The sequence below is a fragment of the Ahaetulla prasina genome, chromosome 2 (assembly GCF_028640845.1).
Source record: "Ahaetulla prasina isolate Xishuangbanna chromosome 2, ASM2864084v1, whole genome shotgun sequence".
Taxonomy (NCBI): Eukaryota; Metazoa; Chordata; class Lepidosauria; order Squamata; family Colubridae; genus Ahaetulla; species Ahaetulla prasina.
Window position 1 is genome coordinate 180,521,395 of NC_080540.1, and position 27,041 is coordinate 180,548,435.

Consider the following 27,041-nt stretch of genomic DNA (forward strand, 5'->3'; position numbering starts at 1 on the left):
TTTAGAACTATGCCGCCTTCGACATGACCTAAGTTTAACTCATAGAATCATCTATTACAATGTCCTTCCTGTCGAAGATTACTTCAGCTTCAATTGCAACAATATACGAGCACACAATAGATTTAAGCTTAATGTTAACCGCTCCAATCTTGATTGCAGAAAATATGACTTCAGTAACAGAGTTGTTAATACTTGGAACACACTACCTGACTCTGTGGTCTCTTCCCAAAATCCGCAAAGCTTCAACCAAAAACTGTCTACTGTTGACCTTACCCCATTCCTAAGAGGTCTGTAAGGGGCGGGCATAAGAGCACGTGTGCCTACCATTCCTGTCCTATTGTTTCCTTTCGTTATATCCAATTAATATAGTTAATTCATACTCATGCTTATATATATACTTATATATTGTATAGTTATTTCATGCTTATGCTTATATATACTGTGTGACAAAATAAATAAATAAAATATCCCACATGTTCTTTTCAGTCCCAGAAAGCTAGCAATGATTTACCAAGACCTCCAATTGTTCTAAATGCCAGGATGAATAGGCCAAGTATCGTCTTTAATGAGATACGTAAACACAACCACAGATAAGTTTCCAACTTCTCTTCTGCGTCCAGGTAGAAAAGGCACCTTGAAGGACGTTTTGCACCACGCGGGCTCCTTTGCTTGTGTGCCAAAGCAGAACGTCAGTATGCAAATGAACGGAGTTCGACCCATCATGCACCGCGGGCGCTTTAATTTCTCAACGCCCTACCTACGATGCCGTCGCGCAGTCAGATTGCCGGGCGACGGTTGCTGCGGCTTCTGTGGCGACCCGTGCCATCGCCTCGGGCCTTCTGCGCGGCGGAGGAGGCGCAGCTGCAGCCATGGCCGGCCGAGGTCCGTTCGTCGAGCGAGGCTCTCTGGCGAAAGCTGCAGGCCGGCGGCGCTTTGGTGACGCCGGATTTCATTAGCGAGGAAGAGGAGGCGTTGCTGGCCCAGGAGCTGGAACCGCAGCTGCGCCGACATCGCTATCAAGACGAGCATTGGGACGGGGTGGGTGGCTCTGCGTGGCTTCGAGGGAAGCTCAGTGGGGGCTCCTTGGCTCCCATGTAGAAGCTGAAGTGCATTTGGCTTAGTTAAGATCGGCTTCGTGTTTATGTGAGCCTCCTTGCTGGGCTTTGTGCCGTTTAGGATTGGAGTGGCTTATTCAACAAACCAGTTATCGGAGTGAACCTAAGCATATAAGGTGTTTCAGGCTTCCTGGTTTAGAACATATTTGGAGAGACCAATTAGACTTAATGGATCTTATTAAATTAATTTGTTCCCTATGACTATCGTTAAGTATTGTACCTTATGATTCTATATCTTTTAAGTACACTGAGAGCATATGCACCAAGACAAATTCCTTGTGTGTCCAATCACACTTGGCCAATAAAGAGTTCTATTCTATTCTGTTCTATTCTAAACATGCCTATGGATTCCCAAACCAACCACACGTTGTGGGCTTACACTACATAGTTATAATAAACCATAAACAATCCTTTTTGGACTACTTTGCCCAATACATTAGGTTAAAATAATGCTAACTAGTTGATAGTTTATTGTGTCTTGTACAGACAACGAATATTGGGTGTTTGTTGTCAAAGATGGGAAGATGGGCATTCTAGTTTTTGTAAGATTATGGAACAGTATTGCTGTGTGGAACAACGTGAGTATAAAAGATACCTTGGCCCCCCTTTTTTAAAAAAATAGTATGCTTTGTATCTAAAATGTGATACAAACAGTTGTACTCTATTATTATATAGCTATTCTAGCCTGATACTGTTTTTACTTGTTTCTTTTCGGACTGGAAATGGTAGGATTGAGTTTGAAGACATCTGTAGCCTGGGCATGTATACTTCCTCTGAATTTTAATTTCTTGTATTCATCCCCTGCTACTGGCTGCTGCTTGGTGAAGCTACTGAAAGCTATTTGCTTTGATGGAAATATACTAACAAATATGTTTTTGATGCTGGTTGTTGATATGGTACAGCAGGAAACTATATGCATATCTTATGGGATTCTCAAGGGTTCCTGAGGTTATAGTACTGGGAAACTGCACTCAATATTCTGTAAGTTTTTAATTTTACCTGGATTAATGTTTCTTTATCATTTGTGACTTGAGACATGGACAATATAAATAATAGTTTACTGAAGGTTCAGTCATTCAGAATAATCATAAATATATCCAGTCCAGATGCTGTGGTGTTTATGGATTAGAAATATAAATATCAACTGAGGGAGGGTGGGATATGGGAAGATCCAACATATTAGCTATTGCATCCAATCTTGCCTAAGTTTCTTCATTGCTTAATTAGTGATGGATAAATGGATGGACATTTACTTTTAAATGTCCTTTTTAATGAATTTTGCTCAGATGTTTAATTGCCATTCATTTAACGAGCATATGTTAAGTCAGTGAATAGAATTTTAACTTGATGAAGTATTTCCATCCTACTTCAATGTTTATTTCAGGTATCCTTTTTTTGTGAAGTACAGGTAGTCCTCAACTTACAACTGTTCATTTAGTGACCGTTTGAAGTTACAGTGGCACTGAAAAGGTGACTTATGACCGTTTTTCACACTTACAACAGTTGCAGCATCTGCCTAGTCACAACATTTATATTTGGATGCTTGACAACTGACTCACATTTATGACAGTTGCAGTGTCCCGGGGTCATGTGATCACCTTCTGACAAGCAAAGTCAATGGGGAAAGCAGATTCACTTAACAACCATGTTACTAATTTAACAACTACAGTGATTCAGTTAACAAATTTCTCACTTAGCAACATAAATTTTGGGCTCAATTGTGGTCATAAGTCAAGGGCTACCTGTATTTGGAAAATACAAATTGAGCAATTTTATACAAACTATTAAATAAAATAGATCTGGGCTATATCTTACTACTGTGACCTAGCTCTTTACTAATAAATCATGATGTGAATTAAATCTAAATCTAAATCTTGTATTAAATCTAAATTCCTTTATTGGAAATTTATTGTTTAATGCAAATAAGTATGTACAGATCATTTTTAAAATCTGTATTCTCCTTCTATCTCTTATCTCCTACCCATCTTTTCTCTTCACAATAAAAACAGCTTTTTTAAATGGTTCAGTACATAATTCTGTACTGTAATCATGTATTGTAATGCTGTGTTCACAAAACATAATATTTGTTGGCATTTGATCGATTGATTTAAAACAAAACCTGATAGCTTTGGTGCAGTTTATTTCTATAGCAGGAATTATTCTTTTCCATATTCCCCAAACTACTGTCTAAAGATGAAATAAAACTTAGTTCATGGAAAAGTCCAGTCCTTGACTGAGTCCAGACATGCTAAATTATATTTAGAAACAGTTTAATGAAAAAGCTGTAGTTGTTTGGGTTCATATTTATTTATTATTATTATTTATTAATCAAAATTTTATACCGCCCTTCTCCCGAAGGACTTAGGGCGGTTTACAGCCAGGTAAAAATAGCAAACAGAATAAATACAGAATAAAATACGACTTAAAAAACTGATTCAATTTGGCCCAAGTTAAAATATCACTAAAAGAATAAAACCCACTATAATTAAAACCAAACGATATCTAAAACCCTATGCCAGACCTGCGCGGATAAACAAATATGTCTTCAGCTCGCGGCGGAAGGTTCGAAGGTCCGGAAGTTGACCAAGTCCTGGGGGAAGCTCGTTCCAAAGGGTGAGAGCCCCCACAGAGAAGGTCCTACTTCTGGGGGCCGCCAGCCAACATTGTTTGGCGGACGGCACCCTGAGGAGTCCCTCTCTGTGAGAGCGCATGGGTCGGTGAGAGGCAGTTGGTGGCAGTAGGTGGTCCCGTAAGTAACCCGGTCCTAAGCCATGGAGTGCTTTAAAGGTAGTAATCAACACCTTGAAGTGCACCTGGAAGATCACAGGTAGCCAGTGCAGCCTGCGCAGGAGTGGTGTCACATGGGAGCCACGAGGGGCTCCCTCTATCACCCGCGCAGCTGCATTCTGAACCAACTGGAGCCTCCGGGTGCTCTTCAAGGGAAGCCCCATGTAGAGAGCATTGCAGTAATCCAAGCGAGAGATAACAAGAGCATGAGTGACTGTGCATAAGGCATCCCGGTCAAGGAAGGGGCGCAACTGGCGAATCAGGGAAACCTGATAAAAAGCTCTCCTGGATACGGTCGTCAGATGGTCTTCGAAAGACAACCGTCCATCCAGGAGAACGCCCAAGTTGCGCATCCTTTCCATTGGGGCCAGTGACTCGCCCCCAACAGTCAGCCGCAATTGCAGCTGACTGTACCGGGGTGCCGGCATCCACAGCCACTCCGTCTTGGAGGGATTGAGCTTGAGCCTGTTTCTCCCCATCCAGACCCGTACGGCTTCCAGACACCGGGACAGTACATCGATAGCTTCGTTGGGGTGGCCTGGGGTGGAAAAGTACAGCTGCGTATCGTCAGCGTACAGTTGGTACCTCACCCCAAAACCACTGATGATCTTACCCAATGGCTTCATATAGATGTTGAACAGGAGGGGCGAGAGAATCGACCCCTGCGGCACCCCACAAGTGAGGCGCCTCGGGGTCGATCTCTGCCCCCCTGTCAACACCGTCTGCGACTGGTCAGAGAGATAGGAGGAGAACCATTGATAAACGGTGCTTCCCACTCCCAAACTCTCCAACCGGTGCAGCAGGATACCATGGTCGATGGTATCAAAAGCCGCTGAGAGGTCTAATAGGACCAGGGCAGAGGAACAACCCCTGTCCCTGGCCCTCCAGAGATCATCCACCAACGCGACCAAAGCCGTCTCCGTACAGTATCCGGGCCGAAAGCCGGACTGGAACGGGTCTAGATAGACAGTTTCATCCAGGTATTGGGGTAATTGACGTGCCACCACACTCTCTACAACCTTCGCCACAAAGCGAAGGTTGGAGACCGGACGATAATTACCTAAAACAGCTGGATCCAGGGAAGGCTTCTTGAGGAGGGGTCTCACCACCTCCTCTTTCAAGGCGGCCGGAAAGACCCTCTCCGACAACAAAGCGTTAGTAATGCCCCGGAGCCAGCCTCGTGTCAACTCCTGCGTGGCCAGTACCAGCCAGGAGGGGCACGGGTCCAGTAAACGTGGTGGCATTGAACTTCCCCAATAACCTGTCCATGTCCTCGGGAGTCACAGGGTCAAATTCATCCCAAACAGTCTCAACAAGACGACTCTCCGACCTCTCACCTGGATCCACCCAATTTTGATCCAAGCCATCCCGAAGCTGAACGATTTTATCGTATAGATAACGACTAAACTCTTCGGCACGTCCCTGTAATGGGTCATCCCACTCTCCCTGTTGAAGAAGAGAGCGGGTCACCCGAAACAGGGCGGCCGGGCGGTTATCTGCCGATGCAATGAGGGAGGAGACGTAACAACGTCTCGCTTCCCTCAATGCCACTAGGTAGGTCCTACTATATGACCTAACTAGTGTCCGATCAGTCTCCGAACGGCTGGACCTCCAGGAACTCTCTAGGCATCTTCTCCGGTGTTTCATCTCCCTCAGCTCCTCGGAGAACCAAGGAGCCGGTTGAGACCTACGCCGGGTCAGAGGCAGCAAAGGCACGACACAGTCTAGAGCCCCAGCCACGGCCAGTTCCCAGGCCGCGACTAGTTCTTCAGCCATTTATGTATATTATGTATATTACATAATAAGCCATATTAACCAAAGCCAAACCACAGTATAGTGGGATGGTGGACCCAAGAATGTTAGAGGAACACTTATCAAATTGTCCACGTTCTACATCTTTCTTTAGAATAAGACAGTACCCTATTCTCAAGACGGTACCATAATCAAGTATTTGATTATGAGCTGTTACAACTGAAAAATATATGTGAGGCAGTGTAAAAAGGTTATCCATGACATTTGGTGTTTTATCACAGTGATTAGCATGGAATTCTGTAGTCATCACAGGAGTGCATATATATGGGTGGTCAAACTTGTAGATGGCTATCTCATTTTCTTTCTAGATATTCATGCCATCTCTTCATTCCTGTAGGCTATTCATAAGTATCGGGAGACAGAAAAATCACACTGGAGCAAAGAATGTCATGAGATCTTACAACGAGTCCGGAATGCTGCTTTTCCCCCAGGAGTGCCACAGCTTGCTCAAGTCCATGTTTTGGATTTGGATAAAAGTGGCCACATAAAGCCTCATGTAGACAGTGTCAAGGTAAGATAGCATAGAATCTATAGATGACTAGAAAGTGTTCTTTTGTAGTTTTTCTGGTAGTTTCATAGAATTGCATGATGGACTTTGGAGGAAGACTTGATAAATTGTTGCACATACAATAAAATCTTTTTATTCTAATTTATTTCAAAATGACTTTTTTTATATACGATTCCTGTGAAATTTGGTTTTGTTCTTTAACTTGAATTGTTGATTGTTAAGAAAAAACTCTCAATGGGAAAAGGTGAATCCGTTACTTATGGGAAAGTTACATAATAAGAATGTTTTGGCTGAATTTCTGGAACTTCCTCCAATATTAAGGATCAAACATTTTTTCTGTCTCCCCTGAAGTCTACCCTAGCAGACTTCAGGATAAGCAAACCTGTTTCCCCTGAAGCATATATATACAGTAGGCATCTGCCCTTTGAGAAATAATATTTAGCTGAAATGCCATTACTGCTGTTTTAATCCTATTAGTCAATTCATGATAGTGGTATAGACTTGCTGTCTTTATTCTGATGTCTTCTAGATGCATTGGACTTTAGTTCTTATAATACCTGGCCAGCATCAATACAGCTTGACCTCATCAGGTTGGAAGATAGTTTTATAAATTTGCTTGCCAATGGAAATGTGTATTTTAATCTTGATCAGAAAAACAAATGCAAAATGAAGGCAGCAGCAGCAGTTTTAGAAATTAATCAGATTAAGAAGAAGAGATCCCAGAAATGGGCTATAAATTGAAGAGATTATTCTTGAAGGTAGTGCAAGAATCCATTAATTTTTTAGCAGTGTCCTTAAATTCAGTTTGTCTATGGATATTCTCAGTCATCCAGGTCATGGTGGTCCCAAAGTTTTCAAAGGCAACTGGGCTTTGTTTTTCCTTGAAGACATTTTGCTTCTCCTCCAAGAGGTTTGTTCAATTTGAATGATGGAGGATGGAAGAATGTATATTCCTTGCAGTCATCTGGTCATTAGCCCTCTTTCTGAGGGTCTTTGAGATTATTTGGAGGTTTATTTGTGCCTGGAGTCATTAAAATGACTGTGTTGTAAACAGGAGATAATGGTGTTGTATCCCTCCCCCTCTGTTGAGAGAGGGCTGTTTAATCTTATTGTAGATGGTCTCTTTCACCCCTGTTTCAATCCAGCAGTCCTCTCATCTAGAATGCTGTCTTCAAAAGAGTGACCTTTGTCTTTCAACACAGTCTTTATAACAGTCCTTTCAGCAGTTCCAAGAAGGTTTCACACCCATTTGTGCTATCCACAAGATCCTGAGGGCACAGATAAACCTCCAAGTGGCCTCAATGACTCTCAGTAAGAGTGCTAACAACCAGATGACTGCAAGGAATATAAATCCTTCCATCCTCCATCATGGCAATCCTTATGATTTATATTGATATATTGATCATCAATTGTGTTGTAAATGTTGTACCTTGATGAAGGTATCTTTTCTTTTATGTACACTGAGAGCATATGCATCAAGACAAATTCCTTGTGTGTCCAATCACACTTGGCCAATAAAAAATTCTATTCTATTCTGTTCTGTTCTGTTCTGTTCTATTCTAAAACAATTCCCTGAAATGCAATATTATCTCTGTAAGCAAGAAAGGTTCAAGCTGGTAATCTTCCATATATTCCATATCTGTCTGTGTATCTATCTCTACAGAATTTAGTAATGTGAACTTCCATATGTAACTTCAATGTAGTCAGTGTTTTATAAACTTAAACAAATCTCATTGACAATTAGACTCATCTATTCCTCTGTGGACTTATTGGTTCCTATCAGAACATTGATTGTTCTGATAAGGAGATTATTGTCCATCAACTCTTCTTCCATAATAAATCAACTGTGCAGTCCTATACATACAGTACCTACATAGTAGTAAGCCCCATCTTTGACAGCATGATAATGTGATTCAGTCACTGGAAAAAGTCTGCTCCTGGTGTTCATGTCATGAAACTGATGGCAAATCTTTCTACTCCACAACGCCCTAATATTGTTTTTTTCCCTAGGTGATTAGAAAAAGAATGTCTGTGTCCAGTTGCAACATGAGACTTAGGGCAACTTGACATCCTACTATTAGTTAATAAGTGGTAGATAATTTGTATTATTCTAATCCCATAATGTTTATATTTCCTTTTGCTTAGTTCTGTGGCTGCACCATTGCAGGCCTGTCCCTCCTGTCCACAAGTGTAATGCACCTGGTTAGTCAGCAGAATCCACAGGACTGGCTGGATCTTCTGCTGGAGCGCCGATCTCTCTACATTCTTAGGTAATAAAAATTGCTTTGTTAAATAATCAGGTTATGTAGCCATTTAGTCTAGCATCTTGTTTCCCGATAATGACAAAGTAGATGCTTCTGTGGTAGTGGTTTTTGGAGAGATATATATATGGAGTCCTGTGTAATTATTGTATTCAGTAGCCTTTGGTAGACTAATTCTTCCATGATACCCTTCACCATCACTTTTTGGGATGTATTCTGTTCCCAGAATCAGTCCTGGGCTCAATATATATTGTATGCTGCAACTACTAACACAATTCTACCTTTTATTGACTCAGAGAAATTCATTGAGCCATGCCTGTTTGAATATCAGTTTGAGACACACTAACATTAAGTAGACATTTCACTTAAGAATAATGAGTCAAATGTACTGATTTTTCTCCATAAATATGAGACATAGTTTCTGCCATTGCTGTAGTTGTAAAATATCTTATTGAACCTGGCACTCTTCTAATATTTTAGATTACAACTTCTATCAGCCCTGATAATTCACCATATTAGTTATGTGGTACCCTGTTACATCAAAGCATAACAAAATATCAAAACATAACAAAACACTGGTCTGTTAGAATAAAACAAAATCAAACTGTAATTTCACATCTGGGATTGTTTTGTCAGATTGCAGTTCCCTAACTTTGGAATGAATGGAAATCTGCTTTGTTTAATAAGGAGGAGTTTGTATTGTTTGCCTGCAGGTGCTTGGTAATTAAGACTTGTCCATGAAGTAGGAAATATCTAATTTGATTATAACCTACAGAAATTAATGAACAGCTATAGCTGTTCATATGCATGAAATAGTATTCACTGAGAACAGAACTAGAGATTCTTTTAAGAATTCTCTTTCCAGACTCTTAATTGTGTATGGCGTCATTTGGGACAAAACTCTTTTCCAAGTTATGGTAACTTACTGATGTCTTCTCTAATGTCTTCTTTAAATAAAAGAGGGCCTGCTCGTTATGAATTCACTCATGAAATTCTTAAAAATGAGGAGTCCTTTTTCGATGGAAAGAAGGTCGCCAGGGAACGAAGGATCTCCATCATCTGTCGAAACCTGCCATTACCAGCAGAACCATCCTAGAACTGCCAGGTGATACTGTGAAGGCTAACTGTTGCTGCCTGTGGAATTTAGTTTTTTGTCTAATGGTGCTCTTTCTAAAGAAGTTGCTTTGACCTACTATTCCGCAGAGCTTTAGTTTTCTGTCCAACAGTAAGCAATGGAACCTTTCCTCCATGCAATAAGAGGAGCCTAAAAGTCTATATAGTCTAAGAAAGGTTTCTGCCTCTTGCACTTAACAGGTAGGAAGAAGGAAATCTGCAACAAATTGGCAAGTAGATCTAACTAAAATGAAACACAATACTGTCAATCTCAGGGAATAACGTTTTTCTGTAATGTGTGTTGCTGCGAACATAGGTAGAGGTGAAATTAAGAACTGAAATGTACAGAGGGTTATCAGTGTATCGTAGTTTTTAAATTATCCTGTAATTGCTTTTCCAGTTGCTGAACTATTGAACATTTTTCTCTTTTCTGCTCAGTATTCAAATGTATCACACATACTGAGACTCAAAATAGTGAACTTGGCAAAGCAGATAGACAGATGTTCTCCAGTGCTATGAATTCTTTCTATAAAAGAGGTTGGCTGAAAAAGAAAATTACATATTTGATGCTTGTAACCACCAAATATGTAGATGAGAGCAGGACCTAAGCTAATTGCACCATTATTTCCTTATAAATATATTGCCAATTTTTCAGATGGTAAAAAAAGTACTTGAATTTTTAATTTTCTCACAATCGATGCTACAAATGAATATGTTATCATTTCTGTGAATTAAATAATTTCAGAATGATTCTGATAGGTGTCATAAGCACAAGATTAGCTTTAACATGTATGTATCTAAAAATAAATAAATAAAGCTAAATTGGAGTATCTCTAAACGAGGATTTCACTGTGGTGGGTATTCAGTGAGTGGGAATAGGATAAATTTCCACATTTTGATTTGCAGCATCAAAATGCTGAAGAGAAAAGAAGTAAAATGAAGAAGTGGAAGACAAGTGAACAATCTTGATTATAAAAAGGAAGTATTGAGGAATGTGAAAATAGGTAGTACTTATCTTTGAATAATTTGAGATGTGGTAAAATATGAAAAGTCTAAGGTAGAATCCGTGATTTCCTATTGCTTAGGACTAGAATCCAGCTCTATTTACAACCCAGAACATCTGACTCTGTATGACCCTATCTCTTCTCTGTGGTTTTTTAAAATTATTATTCCTCTCTTCATTTCCTAAAAAAATAAACCTCTTGAAACCCTAAGTTATATCTCTGCAGTATTATTGACAATCTCTGTGGTGCACCTTTATGTTGCTAAACAAAAAAATGGCTTAGATAGCTTTGTTGCGATCAATGAGCTATATTTTGTTTTTAAAAAGAAGTACTATATGTCTTTTGCTAAAAGTATAGGCATGTGGCTTTAGTCTGACCTTGACTCCTTATTTTCTTGATGTTTTGAGTGACTTAAACTAATCAACATTAAGATGTTTTGGGCATCAGTAATGCAATTAATGCAAAAAAAAAACCTACACTCTCAATGAATGATCCTGACCCCAGAACCAGAGACACTGTTTTTGTCCTTGCTTTACTTTTATTTTATTGACACCAGTAAGTACATATCAATCAATCATTCATAATGTAAGTTTGGAACTAATAGCTTCAGGCTTCCAAGAGAAGAAATAGACAAATAAATTAAAAACAATAACAAGGGGGAACTCTTAATTGGGAATGAACATGGCAAATGCCAGACCCTCCTTGAATTCAGGAAAGAAAGAAATTAGAAATAACCCATAAATACTTTAAATGGTTGCCTGAGCCTTTCAGATCTAATTTAGACAGGATTCTGTCAAGCCAGCAATGTGTTTAAGTGAAGTATATCTGGGAAGAGTGTTAAAGGACTGATAGATTATATACCCAGTCCAAGAAGGTACTTCTTACTTCCTACTAAATGGGGATCATTCTGTAGAATTGCTCTCGGCTTGAAGAGAAGGATATAGGCATCACATGGTGGGGTTTCTTGTAATTCTTTCTCTTAAAAGCTTGTGTAGGTGCTGAGGATGAGATAAAATAACGGAGCTTTGTTCTATAGCTAAATATACAATCATGCTTTGTTACTGCCTTATAAGTCTGCATCCGTTCCCACCTCCATAATCATCAGCCCACACAACTGCAGGCAGAGGCTGAGAGTTTCTCCACTTCATGCCAGTGGTGGCTGTCGTCCAGAAAAGCTACATTCTCATAGTGTATAGGACGACAGCAGGGGCTTCCCAATGCTGGGATCTCGCTCTTCTGCAACAGAATTGAGAGGGTCAAGTCATGATTGCTGTGTGCCTTGGGACAAATCCCACTACAATACTTGAAAAGGATGGTCTCTTCAGAGTTGTAGCCCAAACTTAGATCTTTGATACGAACCAGCAGACTTCGTAATTGACATTCTTGTTCCGCTGGTCTCTCCCATGCATGCCTCTTTGGGCGGATCCTGGTTGGGCCAGAGAACAATGGGGCTGGGAGATTTGAAGTCTTGTTCTGGAGAGTTGTGGCACTGGTGAATGTTTCTTTAAACGACTGTGTTTCTGTAATGAGAAGAGGAAGAAGTAGAATCAAAGGAAGAATGGGCATTATCTTACATAATCCTTTGTTGGATCTACTTTGATTAGGAGCAATAGCCATTAGTAGATTTAAACATCTGGAATGCTTAGGCCTTATATTCTGTCCAGGAAAGGATTGTATGTGTTCTGAGTGTGTGTAAGTTTAAGAGTTGGAAGGAAATAATTAGTGTTTAGCCCTTGCTTTGTTAGATTAAAATAACCAAAAGTATTTCAGGTTGGTGGATAGACTCAAAACACATTATTTTGATACTTGCAATACAAAATCCAAGTTCTCTTCCCTTTGCACTTTAAATATAGAATAAGAAATGGAATAAGATACAGAAGATGCTTCTTTATCATGCAGTCCTAAAGTTACTACTTCTAAGTATTGTGCATCTGTTTTACCTTTTCATTATTGTCTATTTTGTGGAAAAGAAAACTATAGAAAAAGCTAGGGAAAAAAAGAATGTTACAAATAGAACATGTAGTCAGGAACAACATAAAGCAGTGTGATTGTATAATAAATAACATCTGGCAATACATTCAGAAATTTTCCTATTAATGTTAATATAGTCATACCTTAATATAGTTAGTGCTTTCTCAATCTGTGATGAATTACTGTTAATTTCTGGTATCTCTAAATAAAATAGGAAACAATAGAGAGTAGCAGAAAAAGATTATGAAGAGCCAATGCACAGTAATAGTCTGTATGGTCCAGTTATCTCACCTAGGGTAATGCAGTTTACATGCCCCAAAGTAGAAATATTCAGTGGATTAATCCATATGCACACACTAGTTTAAATTTGCTAATGAAGATGTCTATGAAGAGGCTCAGTCATCCAGGTCATGGTTGTCCCAACGGTGCTTTTTCAAGAGGCAACTGTACTTGTTGTTTTGAAGATGTTTCGCTTCTCATCCAAGAAGCTCTGACTGGATGGTGGGGAATGGAAGGATTTATATTCCTTGCAGGCAGATGGTGATTTGCACTTTTAGAGAGTCGTTGAGGCCACTTGGAGGCTTTTCTATGACCTCAGGGTCACCTGAGTAGTGCAAATGGGTGTGAAGCCTTCTTGGAACTGCTGAAAGGATTGTGTTGTAGACAAGAGATAGATGATGAGTATCCCTCCCGCTCTGTTGAAAGCAGACTGTCAGCTCTCAACAGAGATATGTCATCATCTATCTCCGGTTCATGGCTCAGTTCATGGAATTCTCTTTCATGGCTAAGATAAGATTGAATAATATAAGATTGAAAGGAATATAAACCTCATACTGCTAGAACCAAGGCTGTTACGCCAGCAGTAATTCCAGGTATTTAAAAAGGAAATATAGATATATAGATATATAAAACAAGGAACATGAGTGGATCAAGTTTTATAAAAAGAAAAGCCATAGTTTTTTTAGCCTCTTTTTCAGCAGGAAAAGGATAGTGCCTAGGATGGTGATGGACAAAGAGCTTTTGTTGCTTTGAAAATCCACACCACCTCAGTTTTCATGTCTTTGGATAGGTCTACATTTCTACCATTTTAGCAATAGTCTACTTTATCATAAAAAAGTGTCAAATTATCCTGTTAATAATACATATCACACCTTATAAAATGCATATACTGTATTCTGAACTGTGAATAATGGATATCAATACACATCTACCAAATCGAGAAAATATCACAGTGCATGCTTTTCCCTGTATCCCAAACACTACCTTCAGCTTTGTCTCTGGTATATCCAAACCCAAAGCACTCTGCCTAAAACTAATGAAAAAGGCAAAAAACAGAAGACATCCCTTTGTCACATTTCGAGAAACCTCTGGTCCCTCAGATACTAAATTATAGTTTTCATCATTACTTACTTTTGGCTATGCTATGACAGCTAATTCTAATTGTAACTTAGCAATGCTTGGGTATGCGTGTGTGTGTGCATTCCTTATATCCCTGCTATATATCCTCTTCATTGTGATACTTTTTTCATAAAAATTGCAGCTTGCTGGGAGTTTGTTGGAGATTTCAAATATCTTTCTGTTCCTGAAAGGAAGACTAGTGTAGTAAGATTGTTTAACAAGAAGGAAAAAAGTGAGAGATCGATTTTCCCCTCATCTTCTAAGTATCATGATAAACTAGATAGAAATCTTGGTGTAGGGATGACTTAAGACACAAATATATCTTAGGTGTTAGATGCCTAAGACAATTCATAATAATAATGTTGTTTTGTAAAATGCTAGTTACTGATATCCTGATGCTGAAAGTTCATTTGGCAATTGATAACCTTTCCTTTTCATTGATGCTATTTTTGTTCCATTTACATTATTCCCCCGCATCTAGCCATCACGATGTCCCCGACTTCCTTGATTTTCTTGACTCTATTCCATTCTTACTTGGCCTTCCTTCCTCCTTCACCTGCCTCTTTTGAAACATCCTTCTGCTTTCATTTAATGCAGCATTTAGATAGTTGCTATTACTATATATGCCCACTGTTTACGTCCCCATGCCACTTTCTTTTTCCAGGAACCTCTCAGCATCTTCTGTGACTTACAAATAGAGTGCGCTTTTTGGATTTTATACTCCTGTATTAGGATTTCAGAAATCTTCTATGCAACTGCTAATGGAGATAAAGTTCTGTAAAACTCAGAACATTAGCAATGTTCTGGAACATTATAGGAATTGAGTTTACGTGATGTACTTACCTTGGTTACTAAATTCACAAGACAAATTCCTTGTGCGTCTAATCACACAGCCAATAAAGAATTCTATTCTATTCTATTCTATTCTATTCTATTCTATTCTATTCTATTCTATTCTATTCTATTCTATTCTATTCTATTCTATTATTTTAACCCATTTCCATGTACATGCAATACATTAAATACACTATAAGCTGAATTTGCCTAATACATTATATCACAAAAAACTATAATGAAGATTAAAAAAAATAGCAAACTGTAAATTAGGGAAATGCAGCCTCTTGGTCATCTTTTGGCCAGATTTAACATGATGTACCAACCCAGCCTGGAAGTTTGAGAAGAGTAGGTATTCAAACCTAGGCTGCTTAAATATAGGATTAGTGAAATATAGTCTGTCAAATGAATAGCCTTTTATCACCATTGCTGGTGCCTTACTGCATGGCAAATCCATGTCTTGGCGAATCAAGTCAGCAATAGTAGGAGTGTTTAACCAATTTCCAAGCAATTGTTGTCATACCTAGTTGTCTCTGTAATACGTCTCTGATCCAGGTGCCTGACTTTTGCATCATGTTGCCATCAGTGAGTTGGGAAGGAGTTGTTTGGATCAACAGGATGAGAGACAGGCTGTAGACAAGCTGAGGTGTGCCCATCCCTTCCCCAGTGAGCAAGGCCAAGTTCTATAGGGAAGATAAATCTTTCCCTTCCTTTATATCTTCTTTGAAAGAGTGGGTGGGAGGAGGAATTGTCTGTAGACTGCTTGGAACAAAAGTATTAACCCTTGCACCTTTAAACTATTATAGATCATGCAAGACAGGGTTCCTCCACAGCAGGCTTGGATGTTCAATACATAAATCATAATGGCTTTGATGAGATCTGTATGCAGGACAGGCTTTCCAACAGCCTGTTAACCTTTCCTCTAGATCACTGTGAGAGTCTCTCAACCAAGAAACAATTGATAGCCATGCTTGAACATGGCAAACATCCACTGCAGTGTCCTTGCCAAGAAAAAGATTGAGCCAGCCTGACAATGTGCAAAACCCAAGTGGTCACCTGAAGCAGCAGCAGACATAATGATATCTCATCAAAGAGATGCTGTCTAGGCTGGGTATGGTCAGATAAGAGGGAGCATGAAGAGCAAGAGGTTCAGGAGGGATTATCAGGCTGTAAAGGTGGCAGAAGGGCAGGGCTTCCCAACCTTTTCTATACCCCACACCCGTAGAACGCTTCTGATATATTTTCGCACCCCTTACAGCAATAAATAATTATATGCATATAATTATGCACATAACTATAATTTTAAAACTTGTAAAGCCAGGTTTTTGCACCCCCTGTAGTATCATCTTGCACCCCATTTGGGAAACACTGCAGTAGGAGAATGTTACTTTCAAACTTGCAAATTCTGTTTTGCTTTGCAAATATTACGTCATTTGGTTACGTTTCCTGTATAGTCTTATTTCAGTGATTGTGAACCTACAACACACATGACAAATGTGACATGCCACAATATTTTGAATGACATGCCAGTGTTCACCAACAGCTGCATATATGGAACATGCTGAACTGACTTTCTTGACCCTGGCTTTAGAGATACAGCTTTTGTGAGATATCCTGAAAGAGGAACTTCCTTTTCTTGCACAGATGGTTGGTAAATCTAGGCCTTCCTCTTGAGAGAATTTGAAGATAGTAATGATTTTTGCTTCTGATTGGAAAGCATTGTTACACTTCCTGGTGTGCACATGACAGGTTATTGAACTGAAGGGACAATGAAGGGAAGCCACAAGGTTTGGGAGGAAAATGTATCCAGCTGTTCAATAAGTTGCAGGACAATTGTGATGTTCCTTGATTCTTTGTACAGTTATAGGACCATTGAAAAATATAACTTTCAGATGCCTTAGATTCCAACAAAAACTTGTGTTCTGATGCACCATCTCTTAGTACTAGATACCAGGAACATATCTGTAAAAGAAGGAAATATGGGTGACTTTCAGGTTAAAAATATATTGGTCTGATATAGTCCAACAGAAATGATCCTACATACTTCTGCAATAATTAACATAGATAACCTACTATAATAAACACTTTCTCTATAAAGTTTCAGATCTCTTCTGAGTACTGTTCAAAATGCATTCCCAGACATTATTTTTCAAATTTAATTTTCTCCCATATTTTCCTTTTTAGCTTCCTCCCAATATCTTCTCCCAAAGATTTTTTTTCCTTTTACTTCCAGTCACATCTCATTTTTTGTTTCATGGTTGAAGCTGGTTGGCCTTCAGTGTTGTCTGGTTGTATAAAGTCTCTGTTCTTTCACCATTAACATAAAAAAGCAGGATGTTGGAAGAAAAATTCAAGATAGAAAAGAAACTGTCTAGAACATACCTAGATTTAGGTGGTGAATACATTTCATACATAGAATAAAATGTACTTAGAGTTATGAGGTTTCCTTTAATGAGAAGTACATAATATAAAGAACGATTCAAATAAATAAGCAAATGCTATCCACTTCTGATATGGCTTTTAGAATCTGATATACCATTTAGGCTTATCTGAATAAGAATATACCAGCGAATCCCATTGTGCTCCATTTCATTCAAATGACATTTCTCAAAACCTATGCTTTAATGTTTATCTGTTTTGGGCAGATACATGTGTGCTGAATGTTGTTGCTGTTTTTGAGGCTAGAGCAATACTGTGTATGCTATCTCAAGCCCCGAGTGGAGTTACTCTATTACCCTGCTATTAACACTTCCCTGGCTACAACATAATGGAGACAACCTGTTGTGGACATTGCCTAACATGATATACAAATTTGCATCTTAATTCTTTTGTCCTTAGTTCATTAAGGGAAATATACATATTCTCTCAGCTCTCTGGATGAGTGAATTGGAGGGATGTATCAGATACGGTGTCTCTGAGTTTGCAGACTGCACAGAGCATTGTGAATAGGACAAAATGGACAAATGGCTCTTCCTTCTTCACGTGAGGGCTGCAAAAATAAAATACTTTGTTGCTCTTTTTATATACCCTGAATGTCCTTATCAATCCATATTGGAAAAATCACCAATGGTCTTCATATCCACATTATAATAATCAACCATGGAATTCAGACCAGAAAAATGGACTCCACCTTGGAAAAATCTCTAATGATTGGCTGATTAATATGTTATGGATATGGAGTTCATCAGTGATTTTTCTCATGTGGATTCCATGATTATTATGTTGATCATTATCTGTATTTTTTATCTCTGATCAGATTAATAGTATGAACACTTCCAGTCCCATTTAACTGAGAAAGTCATCTGAGAGATTCTTAACTGCTACTCCAATGCTTTGGAACCGCCTCCCTATGGAGATTGGGTCTATTCCTAATCTCCTGAGTTTCAGGAAAGCAATGAAAACCTGGCTATTTTATTTAGCTCGGGACAAAAGCATGTTGTGATTTTATAATTCATTCTTGTCATATTCCTTTTTGTGATCTGTTAGCATTTTTGATATTTTTAGGGTAGATTTATTACTTTTTGAAGATGTTCTCTTTTTTATGCTTTATCTTATTGTTTTCCGGTCAGAACATTCAATTTGTGCCTTGCAAATAAAGAGTAGGAGAACGGTGATGGTATCTTTCCTCCAGTGGTCTCTGTCAGTGTTCTTGTGAGATATCCTATCATATAGCATGTCCAGAGAGGGGGTGACAGAAAGAGGCGTGATCACAATTAAAAGGCAGCTACTGAAGCTAGAGGTGCTTTTCATGACTTTTGTGCACAATTCTGCTATGAGCTGAAATTCTCCAGTTGCTAAATTCAGAACTGGGCCACCATTGTCTGTGACTTAGCAGTGGTTGCTATTGGTCAATGGCTGCTGTACCTTGAAGAGCTCCTCCTTGACATATTTGATATTTCTGGGCTTCTTTTATATTTCTGTGCCCCCAGGGCTGCTAGCGTTCCTGAGATGCCGAGGTAAAGGTCAGCAAAAGAAGAAGAGGAATTTGGGGTAGGCGAGCTGTCGTCTGGTTGTCAGTTTAGCTCTGTGGTGTATGGAACATCTCCTTGAACCTTAGTGAGGCTAGGAGGGCTTGTATGTGGCATGGTAGAGTCAATAAATCACCATCAGGCTGACACAAGAGGGATCTCTGCTGTCTGCATTTGGTCTCTCCAAGCAGTACATTCCTTCCACTTGGCATTGTACATACCACAACAGGACCCAATGGAGGCTTAGCAGGAGTGGAAACAGTCTGGAGGATCATAAGAACGGAAGAACAGACTGGAAGTTAGGTGGATTCTTATGGTTAGGCCAAGGGACCCCAATCTTTTGGGCCAATGGGCTCATTTGGAATTTTGAAAATATGTTATGGATGTTCCACAAAATGTCTACTATTGTGGGCATTGCCAATTGTAACAACACATTTATCAAAAGACCCTACCCTTTTATCCTCTCAAAATGCTTCTTACGGTACAGTTCACATTTGTTTTTCTTTAGAGAAAATGACAGCTGGGTACACTTTATAACAAAGCATTCAGGTTCAAACCATTCCCTCCCCTAAAGATGCCTATATGGGATCCAGATGTAATTCTGGATATAGGTGATGCTTGAAAGTGATACTTTGCTTTGCAGGATGTTAGCTTCCCTTTCATTATTCTTTTAATTAATATAAAATAAGGAAGAGGTGGAAACCTATTAGCTGCCAGGAAATGTGGCCTTTCAGGACCCAGAGTTTGGTCTGGTGTGGAAGGAAAGACAGATTCCACCTTCTCTTGTGGAAAACAAAGGATAACCTCAGTTTAACTGGAAAATCAGGATCTAGAAGACAGTTTTCAAAAGTATGTAGAAAATCCTGGCTTTTCTCAGACTTTTGCTAAGGATACAACATTGAAAGTCATTCTCAATAATAGTTTGTCTGAATGAAGGCCTCTTACCTTATTGAGCATCCTCTTCAAAGTGCAGGCTATGTTCTAGATCTAAATTATATGTTTTTGTACAGGCTGTATGTGAGATCCAGCAAACCTTCACATTATCTTGTAAGAACTGAATATGATTTAGAGACTCCCCACCTATTCCATGCCACAATCTTCAGAGATTTCACATCACTTACTCACTCACTCTCACACACACCAAAGGGCAAAAAATTGAAAGATAGATTTCTGCACAGGGGAATTTGGATTCAGTTCTATGAAAAGAATAAGATTCAGAATCTTTCCCAAAGGATATCTTGAAACGACAGTCAAACTATCAGATTTTTATGCTCTTGAAAGCAGGTGAGTCCTTGAAGTTCCTTGAAATGTAGCATAGCAGTTTGTGCTGCACCTAGTTTTTTCTTATATTCCCATTTAATGTACACATTCAAAGGATGAACAGAGAGGGATTACATTTTTCAGTTTTTGCCACTCAGTTTTGGGAGGGGATTGATTAAATGGGAATGAGGGAGAGTATTTCCCCAAGACATCTGGAATTGAATGTTGCCTATGTATTTTGTGTCACAAATTCCATTACCTTGGGCAGCAATTGACTATGTTGGTTGAAGGCTAGTTGAAGTGAAGTGGACTTACTTTAAAGGAATCTGTGTAAGAAAGGAGTTGTGATAAGCAGCTACTTGCCGAAGCAATATCTCATTGATTTACAATTTTATTAATCCTCTTAATAGTGGACCATAACTTGATCTGCATCTCATTAACCTAAATCAGATTACAACAATCACCTTAGTGTTTTTCTTTTTGGTCCAAAACAGACATTTTGGATCAGCAAGTCTCTCATTATGTGGCAATGTGGCACCTTTCTCGTTTGTTTGTCTGTACCGTTTGGTATGAAGGATAAAATTATTTTAGTTAATAACTGTTAATAGATAAAAAGTATATTATCTAATTCAAATTTCTGATGCTCTCCATAGGAATTCAGGAATGTGTAATTCAACACATCTGAAGGTACCATGTTGACATTCTAATATAATAAAAATATCTTTTTTTTTTTAGATCAGGCAAGTGTGTGTGTATGTGTGTATTAAAAAAATCCCACCTATTTCCAGTAGAGGCCTTCTTGGAAACCCACAAATAGTGCATGAAGGAATGCTTGAAAGAAGGGAAGCCCTTTATTTTTAAAAATGAAAAATTATTTTCCATTGTGAGTATGTCCTTGGCCTCCTCTGGTTTCTGAACAACATATCCTGGTTTTCTTTCCATTCATCCACTCTCCATTTTCCAACTTAAAAGTAAGAAGCTTGCTACTTTCAGAATAATAAGTTGCAGCAAGAAAATTTCCTTTCTTGCTTCTTTCTGGTATTCAGCTGCAAGGAGGTAGCTGTTTCTAAGTGTTGGTGTGAATCAATACTTGTGTATGCTTCTTAAGTACAACTATTTGCTTTTTGGTTCTTGTTCTTGCCTTAAGGTCAAGTGATCTTTGAAGGCAGGGATTTCTGAAGATGCTTTTACCATATGATATGCTGCTGTACAGGTAGTCCTCAATTTATGACCACAGTTAAGCCCAAATTTTATCTTGCTAAGCTAAGTGAGTTTTGCCCCATTTTACAACGTTTCTTGCCACAGTTATTAAGTGAATCACTAAATGAAGGATTGTAACTTGAGGACTACCTGTAATTGTAAGGCTTTTTTCCCACAGGTATCAACTCAAAGCAAGGCATTCTCTAAGTGCTCCCACCTTCTGAAGTTCAGTGAATGATGGTTGTAGAAACAAATTTGATCAAAGCATTCAAATTCAGCAGAAGACTTTTAACTGATATTTACCTGTATATTTATTATATATATATATATATATATTATATATATATATATATATAATATATATATATATAATATATATATTATATATATATTATATAAATATAATATATTATATTTTAATTATATATATATATACATATACATATACATATACATATACATATATATATATATATATATATATATATATGTTTTCTGAGGTTTTCACGGGTGTTTGTATGTAGGTCTTTGGTTGTTCGGGTTTTCTCCTGTGTAAAATTGGAAATGTCTTGGCAACGTTTCGACGAAGTCTCATTCGTCATCTTCAGGCTTCAGCTTCGTGCTTCTGGGAGCAATGTGTGATCGCAGCTGTTTCTTCCTTTTAACTGCTAGTGGGGGTTTGAACTGATTGGGTGGGAGCTTGGCTGTGCTCTGATTGGATGGAGGTTTTTTTGTGCTCTGATTGGCTGGGGGTGTGTCCTGTTTGGGTGGGGGCTTGGTTGTGCTCAATTTAGTCTGTGTTGCAGGGGGATTTGAGCTGGTGAGCTGCATAGCTGTTGTTTGGCTTTGTGGTGGTGCTACATCTTCATAGTGCATGTATGGATTGGAGGGGTTTGAAATGGCTAATGTTGCAGCTGCGGTCTGGCTTCTGGTCCTTGGTCCAACACAAGAACTCAGTCAAAAAAGAGGAACCAACTTCTTCCCTGGTCCAACACTTTAAAGTCACAGGACATGATATTGACTTTAAAAAGACCAGAACTATCGCCAAAACTGAACACTTTAACAACAGAATAATCAGAAAAGCCATTGAGATAGAAAAACGCCCACACAGCATGAACAAACGAGATGATACCTCCCGCCTACCAGCCATTTGGAAACCCGCCCTTATTGACAAACGAGTGTCTAACACGAGGAATGACACCAGACCCACACTCACGAGGTCCACACAGGATGTCACCACCGCACATCCACCCAGAAAGCAGGCCCAAACCCACACTGATCATGAAGCACGACCAAGGACCAGAAGCCAGACCGCTTCGTGCTTCTGGGAGCAATGTGTGATCGCAGCTGTTTCTTCCTTTTAACTGCTAGTGGGGGTTTGAACTGATTGGGTGGGAGCTTGGCTGTGCTCTGATTGGATGGGTTTTTTTTTGTGCTCTGATTGGCTGGGGGTGTGTCCTGTTTGGGTGGGGGCTAGTCTGAGTTGCAGGGGGATTTGAGCTGGTGAGCTGCACTGCTGCTGTTTGGCTTCGTGTTTGTGGTGGTGCTACATCTTCGTAGTGGGTGTCAGTCTGCTGCATGTATGGATTGGAGGGGTTTGAAATGGCTAATGTTGCAGCTGCGGTCTGGCTTCTGGTCCTTGGTCGTGCTTCCTGATCAGTGTGGGTTTGGGTCTGCTTTCTGGGTGGATGTGTGGTGGTGACATCCTGTGTGGACCTCGTGAGTGTGGGTCTGGTGTCATTCCTCGTGTTAGACACTCGTTTGTCAATAAGGGCGGGTTTCCAAATGGCTGGTAGGCGGGAGGTTATATATATATATATATAATTATATATAACTATATATATATAATTATATATATATATATAATTAAAATATAATATATTATATTTATATATTTTATATATATATATTTGCATTTATATCCCGACGTTCTCCGAAGACTCAGGGCAGCTTACACTATGTTAAGCAATACTTTTCATCCATTTGTATATTATATACAGAGTCAACTTATTGCCCCCAACAATCTGGATCCTCATTTTACCTACCGTATAAAGGATGGAAGGCTGAGTCAACCTTGGGCCTGGTGGGACTTGAACCTGCAGTAATTGCAAGCAGCTGTGTTAATAACAGACTGTCTTAGCAGTCTGAGCCACCAGAGGCCATAATATCACATTGCATCACACATAACAATATAACATATTATGTTACAACCAATATGTTGCTTCTCTCTCTCCCAAGAAGCAATATGTGGAAACTAATCAAGGAGAGAAGCAACTTAGAACTAAGGAGAAATTTCCTGAGAGAACAATTAATCAGTGGAACAACTTGCCTGCAGAAGTTGTGAACGCTCCAACACTGGAAATTTTTAAGATGATGTTGGATAACCATTTGTCTGAAGTTGTGTAGGGTTTCCTGCCTGGGCAGGGGGTTGGACTAGAAGACCTCCAAGGTACCTTGCAACTCTGTTATTATTATTATTATATTTCCTTTTATACTTATTCAGTGCATTGTTTTCTGAATCTTCTTAAAATATTAATTTAGGGAGTTATTCTGAATTCCAGAAAGAGTAGCTGAGGGGCAGTGGATGGTTCTTTCAGCATTCATGAGTGGGGCCTTGGCACAAATGAGTCATTGCTTAGCCTCGACCTCTGCAAGTATTGTTAGTGGGCATGAGAATCAGAAAGTATGACTGAGCCTTTATAGTGGTTTTGCTGATTTGGTATTGGTAAATTTGCTTTTACCTTGATTATGATTTACATGTTTTGAACTGATATATATGAATGAATGAATGAGTGAGTGAGTGAACAAACAAACGAACTGATCCTAAGGAACATGCAATATTTTATAAAGTGCTTTTATTAATTTGAGAAGCTTTTAGTTTCAACACTGAAAAGTAAGTATGGCATATTGTTGATCACTGAAAACTAAGTATGGATCTACATATAAATCCAGGTAGTTATAGTGTGTAGTACTAGGACAAGCAATATTACTTAATAACTCACAACCATTATTGTCCAGTTAAGGCCTCACTATACATAGAGCCCCACATTCCTTTTATTTGACATTTAGATTATTCTAACAATATAAATTGCACTTTATACAAAAAAAGAAGCCTGGTTCAGGTGCTCTGAGTACTAAGACCCACAAACATACTTTTACCATTTTAGGTTGTTTCTTTACACTTAGAAGAATCATAGTGAAGTTCAGCTCAAGTTTTGAAAGAATCTTTGCATGGTTGGTCAGTTGCAGTTGTTGGATTTGTCCTAGAAAAGGCTAAGATGACTGTATGCAACGTAATTCTACTGACTTTAATACAGAAGGAGATTTAGTACAAGTTCTGTCTTTGAAAGCCCATGAAAACTATTCTATTTGCAGGCACAGTGGCCCACTGGCTGACACTCATCTGAAAGCCTGAAGCAGCTAGAAACTCTTGTCTCTGTGCAGGTATCCCAAGCCAGTTATTTTTAGCCTGGACATCTATAAAGTTGTTCTACTGCCAGTAGGTATTGGCATGTAAGGAACAACGTGAGGAATGCTGCTGCTGTTCCAGGCTGGGAGATAGTGATTTCCTAACATAAATCAAACTTGGGATGCTTGATGCCCTGAAGTGATGATGGATGAAGACTTGATATTAAAATGGCACTAAACCATTTTAGAGAAATCACCGCTGCTGTTTATGTGAAAAGAAAAAAAAACAAGAGGAAAGAAAAACCACAGCTGTAAAAAGGCTTCAGGTCAATTTGGGAATTGCTAACTTAGGTGATTCTCCTTAATGCCCATTGTGCATAGACATAGAGCTTCAACTTGGTATCCTCTGGCTATGCTGGGTACATATAAATGGAATTTTAGCTTGAATTGCTCTAAGAATGGGACTTAGGTCTATGACTTTCCTAGTGACAATTTTTCATTGCTAAAGCACTAGAGAGGCCAGGGACTTATGATATTTATGAATGGACTAAAGGGCAGAATAACAGTATGGTAGCAGCACCAGCAGGCACACAATCGTCTCCTTTAGTTTCTAATTGCTTTTGGTTTAAGTTCTCACAAAACTGGGAAAAGCAGTGGTCCCACAGAGGGCAGTGGTTAGTGCCCTCTAGTGGAAGTTGTGTGTGGGGTGGGCAGTTTCCATTCAGCAGAACTGTCATCCTTTCTTCCTTCAAGAGCATACACATAAGCTAAAATATTTAGCACATAATCTTTTTAGCAGATATATCACAATTAGGCCACTCATCCCAGAGACCATTAGTTTAGATTGTAGCAAATAATGATACAAGACTGAACCATTGAAATTGTGGCAAAAGTGTGACTTTCTGATGTTCAGGCAGTTGCTTTGCTGAGGTGATCCCTACAAAAGGAGTGCCCAGTTTCTTAGAGAACTGGTCTTTACAGAAAGGAAGAAGACATCCAATCTTTGAATACAAATATATGCAGAGAGGGTTAAGTTTAGCCTTGCAGGTTCACTCCTCCCAGCTTTGATTAGATAAGCACTTATGTGCAGATGAGCCTCACATCTTCAGATCTGCTGATAGGCTGCAGGATATAGAGGGCTGCATGTACACTAGATACACCCAGACCTCATTTGGATTGCAGCTGCTCCATCGGAAGTGGAAGAGCCAGCAAATATAACCAATACTGCCTCCTAGCCTAGCAATCCATACATTTATTATGCCCATTAGATTTTTAACACATAGCTATGCAGAATGAGTCCATCTTCACCACATCCATATCCTTTACACTTGAAAAGTGCAGTCTAGAAGGGTGCACAAAAATAATACTGAACTTGCATTTCAAGTCAAATTGTATGACAGTCTGGTAGGCCAGGTGAAATGGAAAAAGTATTTTCAGAAGCCTCTACAAATTATTTTCCCTTTCCCAAATCCTCCACTAATTAAGAATTCTTTATTTTTGTATTTACCTTCTTCCAAAAGGAATTATGATATAAGGAATTATAAATTATTTTAAAATATAAAATAATATTTAGAATATATGTGTGCAATCTGCAGCATTTATTCTCATCTGCTCTAGTCTTTGAAATGTAAATTGTTTTTTTCTGCTAGACTGAAAACAATCATGCAGGAGGAAACGGATCACAGCAGGAAGTGTTGTGTGCAAAGTCCTGTCTCCAGTTGCCTGAGTATATAATTTTAGACCAAAAATATTAAATGAAAAAGTATGTTTTTAACCTAATGACTTTCTCTTCAAGTTGTTTGCTTTTAGAAGAGGCAAAGAGATCCATGCCAATATTATAAAGTGCCCCCACAGGGCTCATTCATGCCAATATTATAAAGTGCCCCCGCAGCCTAACCCTAATTGCACCTTGGCATTGAGATGGTTCAGTGCTGTTCTCCTTATGTTCCATGTTGGCCTACATTAGGTGTAATCTAATAGATCACTTCTGTTTCCACCAAAAGTTCAGTGGAAATGCATATAACTGCATGGGTAACAGAAAACAGCTCAAGAAAATTGCCCCAGATAATTTAGCAGCTTCTATCTTGAATGACTGCAAATCAGCCAAAGCCCTTCATGTGTGTGCCTTCTTCTGAACTGCCTCTTCCCATTTTTCAGATTGGAAATTGTCTTCTGTTTTCCAGGGAAACCGCTACTATAATGCTGGGACATCATGGACTGGCTTCAGCCTACCTTAGCAATAGGTTTCCTATCAGCTGGAAGCTTCTTTGTGAGGAGATATCCTCAGCAAGTATATAAGTGGTTATTTTCATGACATGCCAACCAGGTTCTGTGTGTGAACAATGAGTAAAATGTTCAAGGACACAGGTTGTAATTTTCTTCCAGAAAAAAATAAATACAGG

General features: G+C 39.0%; 1 protein-coding gene across 8 annotated transcripts; it reads left to right on the forward strand.

The window, feature by feature from the left end:
- Nucleotides 1–621: 621 nt before the first annotated feature.
- On the forward strand, nt 622–27,029 carry ALKBH7 (alkB homolog 7). Of its 8 annotated transcripts, XR_009153937.1 has the most exons (6): nt 628–1,038; nt 6,052–6,225; nt 8,368–8,492; nt 9,444–9,588; nt 26,289–26,401; nt 26,823–27,029. XR_009153937.1 is itself a non-coding variant. In XM_058173806.1 (5 exons), exons 1-5 carry the CDS (start codon nt 763–765, stop codon nt 26,837–26,839), a joined length of 669 nt encoding a protein of 222 aa, XP_058029789.1. In that variant the 5' UTR covers nt 624–762; the 3' UTR covers nt 26,840–26,961. The 8 variants fall into 8 exon arrangements, 7 of the variants coding, with proteins under 7 accessions (XP_058029788.1, XP_058029789.1, XP_058029791.1 ...); XM_058173806.1 differs by lacking the exon at nt 9,444–9,588 and having other exon boundaries at nt 624–1,038; nt 26,289–26,365; nt 26,823–26,961; XM_058173808.1 differs by lacking the exon at nt 9,444–9,588 and having other exon boundaries at nt 625–1,038; nt 26,823–26,961.
- Nucleotides 27,030–27,041: the final 12 nt, after the last annotated feature.